This window comes from Dipodomys merriami, unplaced genomic scaffold (assembly GCF_024711535.1).
Source record: "Dipodomys merriami isolate MVZ:Mamm:240054 unplaced genomic scaffold, mDipMer1.0.p SCAF_3267, whole genome shotgun sequence".
Classification (NCBI taxonomy): domain Eukaryota; kingdom Metazoa; phylum Chordata; class Mammalia; order Rodentia; family Heteromyidae; genus Dipodomys; species Dipodomys merriami.
In genome coordinates, this window is record NW_027204790.1 from 1,405 (window position 1) to 20,087 (window position 18,683).

Genomic DNA, 18,683 nt, shown 5'->3' on the forward strand with positions numbered 1-18,683 from the left:
TCAGGAATATGTAAGAAAAATGGCAAGTACGATGTCAGACTTCACAGACCTTATATTGCAAAGCCAGACCACTTCCTAAGTAATTAAAACCTAAAATCACTACTGGAAAGAAGAAAATGTTGCATCATGGATCGCAGTAACTCTGGAAAAGAAAATAAAGTCCAGTGTAAGTTACCCTGGCAGGGTTTATGTAGAAAAGAGGCAGACAGAGAAAGAGGAGGAGGAGCCGGAGGAGCCGTGTAAGTCCGACAGGAGAGCAGCCTGGCCTGTGGACAAGAGTGAAGGCTCTTGGAGATGCGTGGACCTTCAAGTGAGTCCAGTTAGAGAAAGCACAAGCACTGAGATCACTGCACTGTCGATCTTTTCTGTCGACAACTATGGCTGTATATACTCACCAGGAACACAAGACCAAAACAAACTTGGCACTGTTTCACCTTAAATAAATCATCTGTGCGTGTGACATTGTACTAAAGGGTCCGTGCCTCTGCTGTCTGCCATGGGCTCTCACGGCCTCAGCACACCTGGGGAGTGTGTACTCACGTCATCTCTCTAGTTAATGAACGCCATGTGGTGAAAGGTACCCTTTCTCCTTCAAACTGCACTCGTCACTCCCCACCCCAAAATTCTAACATTCTCAACAGTACAAACGTGCACCTCATTTGCATTCTGTCACTTAGCAAGCACATGTTGTACTAACCTGCTTGGTATTTTTTTTCCCAAAGTTTCTGATATACATATCATATTCATTTACTGGAGGCAAATCCAAGAGGGAGAAAGTGAATGAAAAATCTAAGTCGATAAGCCGAAGTAGTTTTGTACTTCTTGTCCTTTAAAATGAATTGGAAAGAGAGTTACACTGAATAATGTGCACAGGAGGAACAGGGGATCTTAGCAATTGATGGAGGTAACTGGCAAGGACTTACCTTTCATTTCAGTGTGAACCCGCAGGATCTAGCTGTTTAGAATAACTAAGTAGCTGCTGTACAGTGACTATGTAAAGAACAGACCACACTGACTCGTGATGTGTTGTCTTTGCTCAATGCAGGGCACCTGAGACCAACACAACGTCCAGGGTGTTGGGCTGAAGACGTGATTCGGTGGCAGGAGGCAAAGTGAGACTCAACTCTCGGAAGCACACAAGAAAGTGTGAAAATCCTTCTTTTTTTTTTTTTTTTTTTGGTGGTGGTGGGTCTTGAACTCTGGGCCTGGGCACTGTCCCTCAGCTCTTCAGCTCAAGGCCGGCACTCTACCACTTGAGCCACAGCGCCACTTCTGGTTTTCTGGTGGTTCACTGGAGCTAAGAGTCTCATGGACTTTCCTGCCAGGCTCCTGAGTAGCTAGGATTACAGGTATGAGCCACTGGTGCCTGGCTAAGATCTTTCCTCTTTTGATTTCTCCACTGACTCATGGCTTATTAAAAAGAATGTTTAATTTTGTAACTTTGGGGGACTTTCAGTTTAATTCCTTATGGTCAGATGATGTGTTCTATTGTTTTAATCCCAAGTTCACAGCACAGGCTCTCCTTGGGCTCTGAGGGACTGACAGGGGATGAGAAAGAAGCCTGTCGGCACGGCCTGTCTCCTGACCGGCCTCTGACATCATCAACGGAACCTCACTCCCTTTGCTAGATGTGTGTCACAGTCATGAAGTCCGACACCGGAGAAGAGAGGGAGCTGCTGTGACTACCAGACGGTGTGGCTCACAAGACTTTGGGAACGGTGTGTGGGAGAGTTTGGAGAAGCCCTAAAACACACTGAGCAGAGCTCAACGGATGGTGCTGGGCTGCCCACAATACCAGATGCGGGCAGGGCTGCGGAGTAACTGTTCGGGAGGCTTCAATTGGGGACTGGACGAGAGCCAGTCCACATTCTATTGTCCAGGCCCTGCGACTCTGTGGAAGGCTGACTTTCGACGCAATAACGTCATGAAGCCAGCAGGGGACGGCTGTGGCGTGCCTACTGCTGGCTGCTCTTTGCCAGTTGACAATAAGATTGTAAGCAAGAAGTAGAGCAGAAACATTCAAATTGGCAGTTTGCCCAGAAAGAAGCACATGTAAAGTTTGGATAAGGAAAGCATGGCTGAAAAGATTAGAGACATTAAAAGGAAACCGAGTGCTGAATCAATAGGAAAAATACCTCAAGGGTCCTCCCTTCCGCCAGACTCCATCAATGGAGGGGGGCTAAGGTAGAAGGGGTTTAACTCATTTGAAATATTTCCTGCCTGCCTGCCTGCCTTCCCTTCCCTCCCTTCCCTCCCTCCCTCCTTCCTTCCATCATTCCAATCTTCTTTTCCCTGCCTTCCTTCCTTCCTTCCTTCCCCTCCCTTTTTTTGCCAGTCCAGGCACTTGAACTCAGGGCCTCATCCTCTCAGCTTTTTTGCTCAAGGCTGGTGCAAAGAGTCTCATAGACTTTCCCACCTGGGCTAGCTTTGAACCATAATCCTGTATTTCAGCCTCGTGAGTTGCTAGGATTACAGACATGAGCCACCTGGCACCTGACTTGAAATACTTTTCTTTAAGAAGGGAACACTGAGGTTCAAACAGAGACAAGGTTATCTATAAAAGTGTTTCCTACATCCATCCATTCGGGTGCCACGGCCCAGGTGGGCCAGGATATGGCTCAAGCTGGCAGACATTGGCATTATACATGCGAGGTCACTGGAAGGAGTCTGCTCCCCTGGGGCTGTCCCTAGTGGGTAACTGTGAGGGTGGAGCCTAAGGAGCAATAGAGCCCTAGGACACAGGGATGGAGGAGAGGCCAGGAACACAGAATGTCTGCAAGGGAAGCCACAGGCAGCGGAGAAAGGCCACGCAGGCTGCTGGAAAGGCCGCAGAGTTTGGACTGCCTAAGCCCTAGGAAGCTGGTACTATGCTACTGTAGGACTCAGACGGCAGAGGGTTCCTCATTCCCTACTGGGTTACACCCTTGCTTTGGTCTCATTCCTCTTTTCTATGCCTCTGACCCTCCCTTTTGGAATGGGATTGCTCACTATGAGCGGCTGCATGATGTAAATATATAACTACAATTGAACAAGCGTTCAGAGATAAGGGTTTGTCTTGAGAAATAAGACTCTGAACTTGGACTTTTGCACAATGTTGGAACTGTGAATACCTTACAAACTCTTGGAGATGGACTAAGTGCCTTTTTGTGGTGCAGGGGATATGGGGTTTTTGGTGTCACCGGTGGGATGCTGTGACTTAAGGAATGGTGTCAAGCTGCCTGGATAGACTACAATGATTTATCTTGATTGTCAAATACAATGGATTATCAAGTACCTATCAGATCAGCAAAGCACACCTCGAGGTGTGTCCCTGAAGGCTTCTTCAGAGAGGATTAACTACGTGGGGAAGATTCATTCTGTGAGTGGGTGGCAAGCACCATGCATTTAAAGCCCATCAGTGCAGAGGTTTGGTTTCCCGATCACCATGAGGGAGCTACTCTGCCCCCCACCTCCCCGTCATAATGACCTGAGGCCTTGGAGACTACGAGCCAAAGACGTTCTTTCCTCACTTAAACTGTTCTGTATGCTACACTAACACAGCAACAGTAAGTCTCTCAACAGATGCTGATTCTGATCCTTTCTCCTCATCTGTGTGAGGGTCCTGGGACACACAAGCATGCAGCCCACGTTATCTAGCATTAGTGCTCTTAGTCCCAGTCCTCAGTTCATTCTTCACCTGACAGGGAAGACATGGTAGCGATACTATGTGAGCAATACAAAGTGAGCTAGAATCACACCCTTTAGCAGCTTTCTGACCCCCAGACTTGTAAATGTGTAACTGTAATCTAGTCTGAGCCCAAACTGGCCAGGATGCCCAAGGAGATATTAGATGGCAAGCACTAGTACTCAGAAGCTAGTACCTGCACTCTAAGCACAACATATGAACATACAAGAGAACTTTAATGCAAATAAAAATATATCTAGGGGCTGGGAAGGTGGCTCAGTGGTAGAGTGCTTGCCTTGCATGCATGAGGCCCTGGGTTCGATTCCTCAGCACCACATAAGCAGGAAAAAAAATCCAGAAGTGGCGCTATGGTTCAAGTGGTGGAGCACTAGCCTTGAGGTGAAGAGCTGAAGGACAGCGCCCAAGCCCAGAGTTCAGGCCCCACGACCAGACCCCCCCCCAAAAAAAAAAAAAAAAAAAAAAAAAATATATATATATATATATATATATATATATATATAAACAATCACAGTGAAAATAAAATGCATGGCTCTATTTTGAAAAGCAGGTTGAAGAAAAGGATTACTGAAGAATTACTAGTCCTGAGGCTGATCCTTAGTAATACCCCATATATACACACAACCGTAACAACCAACTGTGGCAGAGTTCCCAATATACCTACTTTTGTTTAAGGGCCTGACTTCGGCTCTTTTGACGGTGTGAGGCTGTTGCAAAATCCACAAAAATTCCACAAACAGGAGTTCTGGAAGGGGAAATGTTTGCATCTGTACAGAAAAGAAAGCTGTTTTGTGACAATGAAATATTACTTCTAACCCAATAAAAACTCAAATCAAGATTAAAACAACTAGAAGCATACATAACACTCATACTCATGTCTTTTGTCCCCGACGATAAATAACAATAAACAGCCTCTGTATTTTAAAGTTCTGCTCTTGCTGACTTTATCTAAAACATCCAAACAACAAGGCAAGATTTACTGATCATCTTTTTTTTTTTGGGGGGGGGGGGTCGGTCATGGGGCTTGAGCTCTAGGCTTGGATGCTGTCCCTCAGCTCTTCAGCTCAAGGCGAGTGGCTCTACTGCTTGAGCCACAGTGGCACTTCCGGTTTTCTAGTGGTTTATTGGAGATAAGAGTCTCATGGACTTTCCTGCCCCGTCTGGCTTTGAACCACGATCCTCAGATCTCAGCAGTGAGCCACCAGTGCCTGGCCTGATCATCTTTTATATGTGCCAATCACACCACTAAGAATCTTAGAAATACTTAAGGATAAAGGATGTGGTCTTCAGCTCACACCTCACTCAGCCTGAAAAACAAATTTTTTTACTGCTAAAAACACAAAGATTACATGGAAGTCGCCCTTTAAATGTGGTTCCGCTGAGATTTCAGTACCTGCAGTCAATTAGTCTGAAGATATTAAGTGGAAACTTCCAAGAATAAGTCAATCTTAGGTTTTAGAAGTATGCTACTTTGAGAAGCCTGGTGGCTTCCCCTGTGCCTTCTGAGACAAAGCCCCTCTGTGCAGCACACTCACCCCTTAGGCGCTACCCCCACCCAGTCACTTCCTAAGGCCAGCTTCCAGACAACTATCTTGGAATCCTAGTGCTGCCAAAGAGAAGCGTGAAGGGTTTCCCTCAAGTGCAATGGTGAATTTTCAACTTCATGGAAATTTAAAAACCATAGGTTGAGATTGCCATAATCTACAGCAAAACAAATCTCCTAGCCACAACACTGAGAAGGAACATAAAATTCATGCTGCCTTTGCTGTTGCACCCCAAGCTGCCAGTTACAGGTGCCGTGAATGAGGGGCCTGGCTAAGATGGACACGTGCTGTGATGAGTGGGGGCTAAGATGGACAGGCGCTGTGATGAGTGGGGGCTAAGACGGACAGGCACTGTGAATGAGGGGGGGCTGGCTAAGATGGACAGGCGCCGTGAATGAGTGGGGGCTAAGATGGACAGGTGCTGTGAATGAGTGGGGGCTAAGATGGACAGGTGCTGTGAATGAGTGGGGGCTAAGATGGACAGGCGCCGTGAATGAGTGGGGGCTAAGATGGACAGGCGCCGTGAATGAGTGGGGGCTAAGATGGACAGGCGCCGTGAATGAGTGGGGGCTAAGATGGACAGGCGCCGTGAATGAGGGGGGGCTAAGATGGACAGGCGCCGTGAATGAGGGGGGGCTAAGATGGACAGGCGCCGTGAATGAGGGGGCTGGCTAGGACGCACAGGCACTGGCCTGGTAAGCAGAAGACATGAACAGCAAATGGCTTCAGTCATTGGCTGCACCACAAGACACTGAGCCGATGAAGACTTCAGCAAGGGGTTCCCTGACATGCGGGGAGGGGTGCCGCGCCACAAACTGCAGCCAGGGACTGTCACCCAGCTCAGGGGCAGGCCTGGGCTGAAAACTAAACATTGCCAGGAGGCTCTGTCTGCGGAAGCAGCAGCTGCTGCCGCAGGCGAAGCCACTGACAAGGCTGGCTGAGGAGGAGAAGGATGCCCGATGGAAGCCACCTTCCCAACAGCACAGGGGCGGCTCCGCCGTGGGCCGTGGAAGGGCAGAGCACCTGGCAGCCCTCCGTCACATGATAAGCCCAGATGCAGCGCAGAGCTCAAGTCTCATTAATAACACACCATACACCTGACTGTCCTTCATCCGTTTACTGTGAAAATGAAAAGGTCGAGGTGGTGTTTATCTCGTGTTTACCACGCAGGACCTCACCGCTTCATGCCTTCACCAGGTACACCTGCCAGCAGTGGTCACATCCAATTGGCTGTTGACATGGAGGACAGAAGCTACTTTGTTTTTACAATGAGACGCCTGGGCCCTAAGTCTACACCACGCGGAGCTGGGGAATCACTCTGGCAGGAACCAGAAATGTCCATCAAAGCTTCAATGGATAAGTTACATCAGACACTGTGGGAGGGCTTATGGAGAGAAGTCAGCGACAGGTTGAAAACGCTTCCTGGGACCCACCGGGAGTCAGGAAATTAGCGAGCAGACAACCTGGTAGAGAGGGCGTGTCAACACTCAAGCAAGCAGAAGAAAACAGAGAAGGCTACTGACAAGCGCTGAGGAAGGAGAAACTGGAGCCATCTGCTGAGTCACCTACAGGGAAGAGGAAGAGGAAGAGGAAGAAGAAACGTGGACATCCCCAAAATGTGTTGGCATTTCACACTGCACAGACATGAAAGAACAGAGCTACAGAATGTGATCCTCACAAACAACACATCACTAAAATCACCCTGCAGCAACACTTCAACAATGAGCTAAAAAATAAGAGACCACAACTTCCAATTACAATCTTCTCCCAAAAGGTCTCTGAAAAATGTCTTTATGTGCAGCTCTAGGCCATGGCCACTGTGAGTCCTGACGGATGTATAAGTATATATAAGACTATAAGGATACGTAAGTATCAATGTCGGGAATGAATGCCAAACACTGGTTATTCTTAGATCCGCCAAGATGGGAACTCTAAGAATGGACTCTTGCCTCTCCTCAGCAAGTCAGAACAGGTGAGTGGCGTACTGCTGACCCTGCCCACAGCGGGGCACGGCGGGACTGTAGGTCCAGCTCAGACCGCCGACACAGCCAAAACGAGGGCGCGCCCTTGCTCATCCAGGGCCGGTACCCACGGCCTCCAAGAAGTGCTCCTGGCTATGTTTATCCACTCAGCGGTTTACCTCGGAGGCAGGCGACAAAATATTAACGATTACCCTTTCAGACTCCCATTTTTGGATTATACTACGCTAAATACTAATTATAATTAAATGGGCTCATTACTGGCTACAAGATCGTTTAAAGCGGTCTACTATTCGTTAATACTTTAATAACTGTTCTATTTTACCTTTAGTGCTATTTTTAGGGCTAATTTTATCAAGTTTCCCAGCTTTCCTTTAAATGACTTAAAAACATTTATTCTTACTCTCACATGTAGCTTATTATGCCTGGAGGCCAAGAATGTCGGGGAAGCACAGGCCTGGCAGAAGCTCCCCGGCCGCCCTGTGGGTGGCGTCTCTGAGCCCTGTGGTGCTGAGGGAGCCGCCTGCCCAGGACTGCCTGCGCCTTTGTGGAAATCCAAGGAGACACCACCAGGAACGAGGGCTCGTGTGCAGACTGTGCAGGGCAGCAGGCCGGGCAGCAGGCCAGGCCCGCCTCTCACAGCCACCTCCGACCTCAGTGCTGGGCAGGATGCAGCTCGCAGCCCCTCCTTACAAAGTGACCCTTCCCAGGCACAACGCCCCCCCGCATGGCTTGCAGAAGGGAGCACCCAGGGCCTGCTGTCACCATGCTGCACAGTGTCCTGTTACCTGCCCACCTGGGTAGGCCCCAAGCCACTTCGCACACGGCCCCTGGGCTCTTGGACACCAGGGATCACCACCGTCTCACGTACCTGCCCGGGACTGCTTTTCGTACTCCATCCGACTTTGCTTTGGAAAACGTTTTGAAGATAGCTCGCCAATCCTTTCGTTTTCTGCATTGATGGCTTTCTGAATTTCTTGTATTTCTCTCTTCTGGGCTGGAGGAAGTTCCTCACTTTTTTCTTGCGAGTCAGGGTCATAGTTGCTCTCATCATCATCTCCATCACAAACTTCAAAGTCATCCTCATAATCCTACAAACAGTGATAAGGATTTGGGCACTCTTTAAGACAAACGTGTTCACACTCCAACAGAACAAAATATCACCCTGTACAATCTGAAATTGGCAAAGTCTCCTTATAGCCAAGGAAGTTCACTGATTTTGATGTTATACATTATAAATCTGTAAATATCACTGTATTTGTCTCTCTAAAAGTAAAACACAAAATACAGAGCCAGGTACACTAAGAGATGAACATCTGTGCTAAGAGTGAACGTGTGTATCTGCTTATGGTTAGATAAATATACATGCTTGAGTGCCAAGCACTTAAAAACAAGTTTAATTATAAAGTCATTTAACTACATCATCTTGGTCAGCTTTAATAGAAATAACTTCAACCAAACCTTATCCAATATTAAGTATTAAGAACAATAAAGAGAAAAATGGTTACCTAATTATATATATATATACATATATACATATATTTTCATATGTATATATTTTTATATATATATACATATATTTTTATATGTATATATTTATATACACACACACACACACACATACACACACATATATAAATAAGCTGACTTTTAAGAATTACTGTTAAACTGAGAAAAAACTTTTAGGCCAAGCACCAGTGGCTCACGCCTGTAATCCTAGCTACTCAGGAGGCTGAGATCTGAGGATTGTGGTTCAAAGCCAGCCCAGGCAGAAAAGTCCGTGAGACTCTTATCTCCAATTAAACACAAGAAAACCGGAAGTGGCACTGTGGCTCAAGTGGTAGAGTGCTCACCTTGAGCTTAAAAAGCTAAGGAACAGCACCCAGGCCCAGAGTTCAAGCCCTACAACTGACCAAAACAAACAAAAAATAATAACTTTTATACATACTTCAAAATCATCTTCAAAATTGGCTGAAATTTCATCAGGCCCAGCATTCTGTAAATCACTGGCTTCCTTTTCAATTTCCTGGGGGCATAAATTAAGCAGGAAATAAATTTAATTATAAACTTAAATATTTCAAGGTTAGAAACAAGTATATTTTCTGAGACTCATTTGATATTACTGATTTTATAATATATTTATAAAAGTAACATCCATGTAACAATATGCTAAAGCATTCCAAAATATTAGAAGGATAGTGAAAGTTTCAACATAAACCAGTAATAAATACTTGAGAATTTAACCTGATTTAAGCAGTATACCATGAATACATGCATCAAACGTACAGTATTCACATTAATATATACAATTTTAATACTTGGCCTGGCTGAAGTGGTAGAGCACTTGCCAAGCAAGCAAAAGGCTCTGAGTTCAAATCCCAGTACTATCAATAAGTAATTTTAAAAACAATTTTTTTTTGTCAGTCCTGGGGCTTGAACTCAGGGCCTGGGCACTGTCCCTAAGCCTCTCTGTGCTCAAGGCTAGCCACAGCTACCACTTGAGCCACAGCACCACTTCTGGCCTTTTCTGCTTCTGTGGTACTCAGGAATTGAATCCAGGGTTTCATGCATGCTAGGCAAGCTTCTACCATTAAGCCACATTCCCAGCCCAATAATTTTTTTTTTTTTTTGCCAGTTGTGGGGCCTGAACTCTGGGCCTGGGCGCTGTCCCTCAGCTCTTCAGCTCAAGGCTAGCTAGCGCTCTGCCACTTGAGCCACATTGCCACTTGCGGCTTTTTCTGCTTATGTGGTGCTGAGGAATCGAACCCAGGGCCTCATGCATGCAAGGCAAGCACTCTACCACTGAGCCACCTTCCCAGCCCCCAATAAATATTTTTTTTTTTTTTTTTTTTTTTTTTTTTTTTGTCGGTCGTGGGGCTTGAACTCTGGGCCTGGGCGTTGTCCCTCAGCTCTTCAGCTCAAGGCGAGCGCTCTACCACTTGAGCTACAGCGCCACTTCCGGTTTTCTGGTGGTTTATTGGAGATAGGAGTCTCGCGGTCTCTCCTGCCCGGGCTGGCTTTGAACCGCGATCCTCAGATCTCAGCCTCCTGAGTAGCTAGGATTACAGGCGTGAGCCACCAGCGCCCGGCTCAATAAATATTTTTTTAATTATCAAAAATAAAAAATTCAAGCCAGGTGCTGGTGACTCACACCTGTAATCCTAACTACTTGGGAGGCTGAGAACTGAGGATCATGTTTTGAAGCCAGACTGGACAAAACAGTCTGAAAGACTCTTATCTTCAGCAAACTACTCAGGAAAAACTTAGAAGTGGAGCTGTGGCTCAAGGGGTAGAGTCCTAGCCTTGAACAAAGGTTCAGGGACAGAGCCAAGACCCTGAGTTCAAGTCCTGCACACACAGAAAAGTTCAAAAGGGGAAGAGGAAGAGAAAAATAGAGGGATAAAATACCCTATTAGCTTACATATGTGATAGAAATGGTTATAAACAAATCTTTTGGGGAAAATCTCTAATGTACAAGTGAACTGCAATATGTCGTACCCGTGTATCACCGTGACCTTACTCCCCACTTTATGGAACATGCCACCTGTACTGTCAACAGCAAACAGCAGCGCAAGTGACCGTCCAGGCTCTGCCTCCATTGCCACAGATTCCTCGTGCAGGGCACACCTGAGTGGCCACCAGCAGGGACAGGAACAGACAGACAGACAGGCCCTGGTGTGCACCCCGCCGTGACACGTGCTGGGCACAGGAACAGAGAGTAGACAGGCCCTGGTGTGCACCCCGCCATGGCACGTGCTGGGCACAGGAACAGAGAGTAGACAGGCCCTGGTGTGCACCCCGCCGTGACACGTGTTGGGCACAGGAGCAGACAGACAGACAGGCCCTGGTGTGCACCCCGCCGTGACACATGCTGGGCACAGGAACAGACAGACAGACAGACAGGCCCTGGTGTGCACCCTGACGTGACATGTGCTGGGCACAGGAACAGGGAGCAGACAGACAGACAGGCCCTGGTGTGCACCCCGCCATGACACGTGCTGGGCACAGGAGCAGACAGACAGACAGACAGGCCCTGGTGTGCACCCCGCCATGACACGTGCTGGGCACAGGAACAGGGAGCAGACAGACAGACAGACAGGCCCTGGTGTGCACCCCGCCATGACACGTGCTGGGCACAGGAGCAGACAGACAGACAGACAGGCCCTGGTGTGCACCTTGCCATGACACGTGCTGGGCACAGGAGCAGACAGACAGACAGACAGGCCCTGGTGTGCACCCCGCCGTGACACGTGCTGGGCACAGGAGCAGAGAGCAGACAGACAGACAGACAGGCCCTGGTGTGCACCCCGCCGTGACACGTGCTGGACACAGGAGCAGACAGACAGACAGAGACACAGACAGACAGGCCCTGGTGTGCACCCCGCCGTGACATGTGCTGGGCACAGGAGCAGAGAGCAGACAGACAGACAGACAGGCCCTGGTGTGCACCCCGCCGTGACACGTGCTGGGCACAGGAACAGACAGACAGACAGAGAGACAGACAGGCCCTGGTGTGCACCCCACCGTGACACGTGCTGGGCACAGGAGCAGAGAGCAGACAGACAGACAGGCCTTGGTGTGCACCCCACCATGACACGTGCTGGACACAGGAGCAGACAGACAGACAGAGAGACAGACAGACAGGCCCTGGTGTGCACCCCACCGTGACACGTGCTGGGCACAGGAACAGACAAGACAGACAGACAGACAGGCCCTGGTGTGCACCCCGCCGTGACACGTGCTGGGCACAGGAGCAGAGAGCAGACAGACAGACAGACAGGCCCTGGTGTGCACCCCGCCGTGACACGTGCTGGGCACAGGAGCAGAGAGCAGACAGACAGACAGACAGGCCCTGGTGTGCACCCCGCCGTGACACGTGCTGGGCACCGAAGTGAAGCGCAAGTCCTCTCGAGTCCTGCAGTGATGCTGGGTCAGGCCTGGTGGTGGCCCGGAGATCTCCCCCGGGGCCTCGCGTGGTAAGTAGGGTTTGCTAGGAAAACCGAGTAGCCGCACTGCAGAACCCAGGCCAACGGATGATTCTGAAACTACTTTGTCTAGACGGGCACACACCTGTAACCCAGACGTTCAGGAGGCAGAACAAAGAGGACCAGGGTTCCCAGGCCAGCCCAGGCCCGCACTGAAATACAAAAAAAAAGGGCGGGAGGGCTAGCTCAGGGGCAGTACTTGCCTACTCGGCTCAAATCCAAGTACCACAAAAGAAATACAATTTCCTAAAGTTGCTATTCTCTTAGGTGCACTTGCCCTATCCACAGGCTGCTTGCTGGGACTCTCGCTCCACACACCCTATGATCACAAGCACCACTGGACCCTCTAGGCCTCTTTCCTGCCCATCCGACGTGCCAATCTCCCTAGGCCCGAGTTCCCTCCATCCTGCCACCCTCAGCCTGGCTCTCTGGTACCACACATGCCTCTTGATTCACATGGAGTTCAGAGGTACCTTTCTAGGAAAGCAACTCGGCCAAACCACATCCATGTTCAGAATCCAGATAGCTGCCCACCAGCTGCAGCCGACAGTCGGAACAACTCCCTGGTCAGTCAGAGGAACTGCAGCTTCATCCTAGAGGTGGGGGAGCTGTGATGGAGCCACTGTACTGCCCTACGGCAAGAAAGACAGGAGGAGCAGGGGGGCAAGGGCTGGAAACCACAGAGCTGGTAGAGAGGCCACCATGATGGTGACTGAGCCTTAAGGGAAAAAGAAAAATCATCCCACAATATGGAGCAGATACATTTGTCATCTAAAGATAGGCAGAAGGGAGAGAACAAACTCAGGGCAGATGGACACAGTGCGTGTCAAGATGGAAGGAAGATTCAGTGTAAGACGGAGCACAGACTTAGAGCTCAGGAGCGAGACCAGCGAAGTACCCAGATACACCACTTTCACCTCCAGCAAAATGCCATGCTATAAACGATGTCATAGAACTTATCCATCATGACACCCCTCTATACCTGTAAGCTCTGAGTATTAGTAAAGATACCTCACTGCCTCTAAACAGGTAGCTTATTCATTTTGTGTGTTTGAAAATACCAATAAACCTATAAACCCCTTGCTCAGCTAACTGGGAGAAAAAACAAAGAACCCAAGTGATGAGAACCAGAAACAAAAGAAAAGACATCACTACAGATCCCAGGGATACCCCAAAGATATCTAAGGAGTACCAAGAGTAATTCTGTGCCCACAAATTTGATAACCTAACTTACACATATACATATTATACATATACAATATGCATAGGTCTGTATCTCAAAAAGGAATTGACTCAACTGTTAAAAGCCTTCTGAAAACAAACAAAAACCAAACAAAACAAAAAAAAACAAACCCCAGCCCAGTTAGTGGGTGCTGGCAGGCCTTCACAACGGCGCCCAGCCCAGTTAGTGGGTGCTGGCAGGCCTTCACAACGGTGCCCAGCCCAGTTAGTGGGTGCTGGCAGGCCTTCACAACGGTGCCTTCTGCCAACTCTGCCCTCCTGGAGGAGGGGGCGGCGCAGCGCGCTGCAACTGTATCCCGGGACATAAGCAGAGGGGCTTCAGTAAGGCCAACACCAGCCGATGCCACAAGCCTAGACACCGTGAGAACGGAAAACCACAGACCGGCATGTCTTATAAATGTACATGCAACAGTCCTCAAGCCGTGCGCAGCAGCTCAGGCCTGTCATCCTAGCTACTCGGGAGGCGGAGATCTGAGGATCGCGGTTCAAAGCCAACCCAGACAGGAAAGTCCCCATGAGACTTTTATCTCCAATAAGATAGAGCACTCGCCTTGAGCAAAAGAGCTCAGGGACAGCGCCCTGGAACTCAGGTTCAAACCCTACAATTGACCAAAAAATAATTATCCAGGGGCTGGGAAGGTGGCTCAGTGGTAGAGTGTTTGCCTTGCATGCATGAGGTCCTGGGTTCAATTCCTCAGCACCATATAAGCAGAAAAAGCCCAAAGTGGCGCTGTGGCTCAAGTGGTAGAGCGCCCGGGCCCAGAGTTCAGGACCCACGACCGACAAAAAAAAATAAATAAAATAATAATTATCTACATATACCAGCTGGGATTTATACTAGACAAAGTTAGTTAAACACTCAAAACTCAATAGAATCTGCTAGGTATGGTGGTGCATCTCTCCGACTCAGTACTTGGGAAGTTGTGGCAGGAGGATCCCATGTTCAAGGCCTGGCTGGCTTCACAAAAAGACCCCATCTCAAAATATAATCATTCATTATATTATTGATTAATTAGAATCCATCCATCAACAAGTTAAAAATCACATGATCATATCACTGGGGGGAGGAAAACATCTATCAACATCTCAGCACACCTTCATGATAAAACTCAGCAAATCAACAATAATTCTTTCTGTGGCAGTGCTGTGGCTTGATCTCAGGGCCTAATCCTCTTTCCAGCTTTTTTCACTCCTGTAGGGCACTCAATCAAACCACGCCTGCTCGTCTGGCTTTTTACTGGCTCATTGGAGATAAGTCTCCAGCCTGTTTGCCCAGGCTGGCTTCCAACCATGATCCTCACATCCCAGCCTTCTGAGGAGGCAGGATTACAACCATAAGCTACTGACATCCACAGCTCTTCAGCTGTTAATAAGAACACATTCATGACCTCCTTTTAAGGAGCTGAGGTGAGTGAACAAAAACATGGAGGAAGACTCACACATGCTTCAAATCACAAAAAGTTAAACAATACAAAAGGTCTTAGATACTCTGTAGCGTGATTTAATAATTTCACAATGTAAATATATGAAAGCATCACACTTTATACCATAAAATATAAACAACTGTATTTTAATTAAACACACTTTAAAAAACATGAAGGTCATTTCTACAAAGAGATACTCATATTTCCTATATGATCTAAACTTTAAAACTGAAATTTTATTTTATTGAAAAATAAAAATCCCAGGGCAGACACGGTGGCTCACACATTCACGCCTGACTGAGAGAAGAAGATGAAGAGTTTTGTGTCTGGAGGCCAGCCAGTCACACCTGTAATCCCAGTAAGGAGGAAGGCTTTAGGTAAGAGGCTCCCAGTCTGAAGAGAGAAACTCCCAAGTTTTCTCACTAAGATCAGGAATGAAGCAAGAATTTTCCTCCCACCAATTCTCCTTGACATTGTGCTGAAAGTTCTAGCTAAGGAAAGAGAACAAGAACAGGAAAAAGGTATACTGACCGAGAAGAAAGAAATAATTCTTTACTTACAGATACAACTGTACTGAAAATCAAAACAAATGGAAAACAAAGAAAGAACAAATTTCTTGGAAGTTGGTAAGGTTAGCAGATCAAAGTCTACTGCTTTCTATAAACAATGAACTAGTGGAATACAAAATTAAAACACAAAACCATTTATACTAACACATCAACCTCAAATACTCACTCAGGTGTAAAGCAAACAAACTTCTACACAATCTATGAGAGCAGACAACCACGCTGTGGTTTGAGAAAGAACTAAATAAATGAAGAAGAATCCCAAGTTTGTGGGCAGAAAGGCTCAGTACCCCCAAGATGCCGGGCCTGCCCGCTCACCAGGGAGTACTGCAACCCCAGCCTTTTGGTTGGGCCAGCAAGTTGCTTTGTGGAAAACAGCAAGGCAACTCTAAAGTTGGCTAAGAGAGACAACCAAACAGAACAGTCAACATAATACTGACACAGCTTGATGTCAAGACAAGACTACAGAAATGAAGACAGTATGGAGCAGGCCGCAATGGGGCAGCGACATGCAAAAGTCACAAAAATTGACTTAAAATGGATCCTACACCTAAAATTCCCAGAAGATAACTCAGCAAAAATCCTTGATGACTGTGGCGCCTTTTCAGATATAACATGGATTACAGTTCAATCCATAAAATGAAAAATTGGTAAACTGGACTTAATTATAATATGAAAAACATATTCTATGAAAGCTATGTCAAGAGAAAGGAATGATGGGCCACAGATGAGAGAAAGTATTCTCCAGAAATGCAAAAGATCTCCTAAAACTCAATGGTAAGAAAGTAAACAGCCCAAGGAAAAAAAAGGGCACTGGTGGACTGACAGCTCACATCTATTTAGGAGGCTGAAATCTGCGGATAGAGATTCTTATCTCCAATTAGTAAGCACAAAGCCAGCAGCAGAAGTGTGGCTCAACTGGTACAGTGCCAGTCTTGGGCAAAAAAATTAAGAGCAGAAGGCCCTGAATTCAAGCCCCAGTATTGGCATATACACACACTCACAGACACACACAAAGAAAATGAACAAGTGACCTTAAAAACACCTTATCAACTAAGATGTATAAGTAGATGGTGTGTGAATATAAGAAAAGGCATTCGAAATCATATCAGAGAAATGCAAAGTAAAACTGAGATACACTATACACAGACTAGAATGCCCAAAACCTTATCCTTGGACACACTAAATGACAGTAGGAACATGAAGCAACAGAGCCAGTTTGAATACAAGAGGAGCTGGTCTGGCAGTGACTTAGGAAACCACGTAGATAGACCCCACACACTCCAGCAGCCTTGGTACTTGTTATCCACCTAAGTGAGACGATATCTGTGACCAAACACAGAGAAACTACACACCAACATGCACAGGCGCCTAACCCAGAAGCAACCAAGATATCCTAAAGCAGATAATGGTCTACCAGGTACCAGAATATGACTCAGCACCAAAAAGAAAGAAGCAGGGCTGGGAAGGTAGCTCAGTGGTAGAGTGCTTGTCTTACGTGCATGAGGCCCTGGGTTCGATTCCTCAGCACCACATAAGCAAAAAGAAAAAAGCGGGAAGTGGCGCTGTGGCTCAGGTGGTAGAGCAATAGCCTTGAGCTGAAGAGCTGAGGGACAGCGCCCAGGCCCAGAGTTCAGGCCCCATGACCAGACCCCCCCCAAAAAAAAAAAAAAGAAAAGAAAAGAAAAGAAAGAAGTTGCCAAGACATGGAGGGCTCCAAAGCACACATTACACATCCCCATGTGACAGACTCTGCATGGCTCCAACTCGACAACATTCTGGAAAAGGTAACACTTGGGAGACAATGAAAAGACGGGAATGAGGAGCCCGAGAGGGAGGCGGAGCAGAGAGGAATTTCAGGGCTCTGGATCACTCTGAATGACACAAGTCACACATCTGTCTAAAGGCACAGACCGCTCGACCCAGCAGCAGACCTGCTGAGCCACGGACGCCCAGTGGACGTTTGTCAATTGTAACCAATGTAAGATGAATAATGAACAAGTTCTTAATAAAGGAAACGGGTGTGGGGGCAAGGCAGGGTAACAGGATCTATGACGGATATCTGCTTAATTTCTCCATAAATGTAAAACTCTTAAGACACCAGGGGTATGGGCAGCTTGGGGACAGAGACTTGACTTAGCATACATGAGATCCTAGGTTCAACCTCTAGCACTGAAGCAAAGTTAATTAAAAGGAAACTGAGGCAAGCGCAGTGGCACACCTGCTACCCGCTGGCTGAGGTGGGAGGGTGGGCTGGGCACTGTGGGGTAGGGCAGTCGGGGCAACACAATGAGGAAAGCCCAGGTAGCAATCCCAGCTACCTGGAGGTGGAGAATGAAGCGCTGCAGTTCAAGGCCAGCCCAGGTACTGACAGCACAAGGCTATCCGAAAAGCAAACTAAAAACCAAAGACTGCATGCACGGCTCTAGTGGTATAGCACCTGCCCAGGAAGCACAAGGTCCTGAACTACATCCTCAGTACAGTACACACACACACGTGCACACGTGCATGCAGACACACATACATGCGTACACATGCACACTCGTGTGCACGCATACACTAGTGCACACACATGCATGCCCGCAGATGTGGACACACGAAGATTAAGAGTCACTTTTCTGGTGCTGGAGTTTGAACTCAGGGCCTGGCACTTCTCGGGCAGCACTCATCCTGTTAGTGATGCTGGCTTTTAGGTTGTTTTTCAAATAGGGCCGAGCTGGCAGCCAGCCTCAGACAGACTGAGATCCTCCCTACATCTTCCCATGCTTAGCTGGGAATGATCAGCACACATATTATCACAGCAAGCTACTGGTTGAGATGGAGTCTCACTAAATTTTTGTTTACACTGGCCTAGCACCATGATCCTCCTCATCTCTGCCTCCTGGCTAGCTGGGATTACAGGCACAAACCATTGTACCCAGTAAGATGACAGCGGGTAGATGTTTACATACCTCCAAAACTTCTTATTCATGTCCAAGCTCAGTAGGTACCAGTGACATGCTCATGAACTATTGCTAGCCGGGATTTGGAACAATTCATTCACCCAGAATTCATTCACTACAGTTCCCACTAGTGTGCCAGGTACTTGGCCAGTGAGTACAAGAGGAAACACAGACAGACACGGTCACTTCTGCACAACACTAGACGAACACTACATGACAAACCAATGTGAGCCAGAGAAACCAGGGCTGCTCTTCTGCTCTGTGCCTAAGCTTCTACAGGAGACAAATGGAAGTACCTGGGCCTCCTACTACAAGAACA

At 47.6% G+C, this 18,683-nt stretch overlaps 1 protein-coding gene across 2 annotated transcripts; it reads right to left on the reverse strand.

Moving 5' to 3' along the window:
- Nucleotides 1–650: 650 nt before the first annotated feature.
- Nucleotides 651–12,755, reverse strand: LOC138841673 (cytoplasmic dynein 2 intermediate chain 1-like). Of its 2 annotated transcripts, none has more exons than XM_070042452.1 (5): nt 12,664–12,755; nt 9,154–9,231; nt 8,077–8,296; nt 4,347–4,449; nt 651–827 (listed from the first exon to the last, which is right to left on the reverse strand). In XM_070042452.1, exons 1-5 carry the CDS (start codon nt 12,697–12,699, stop codon nt 674–676), a joined length of 591 nt encoding a protein of 196 aa, XP_069898553.1. In that variant the 5' UTR covers nt 12,700–12,755; the 3' UTR covers nt 651–673. The 2 variants fall into 2 exon arrangements, 1 of the variants encoding a protein (XP_069898553.1); XR_011376475.1 differs by lacking the exon at nt 12,664–12,755 and adding an exon at nt 12,276–12,296 and having other exon boundaries at nt 681–827.
- Between the last annotated feature and the right edge of the window lie 5,928 nt (nt 12,756–18,683).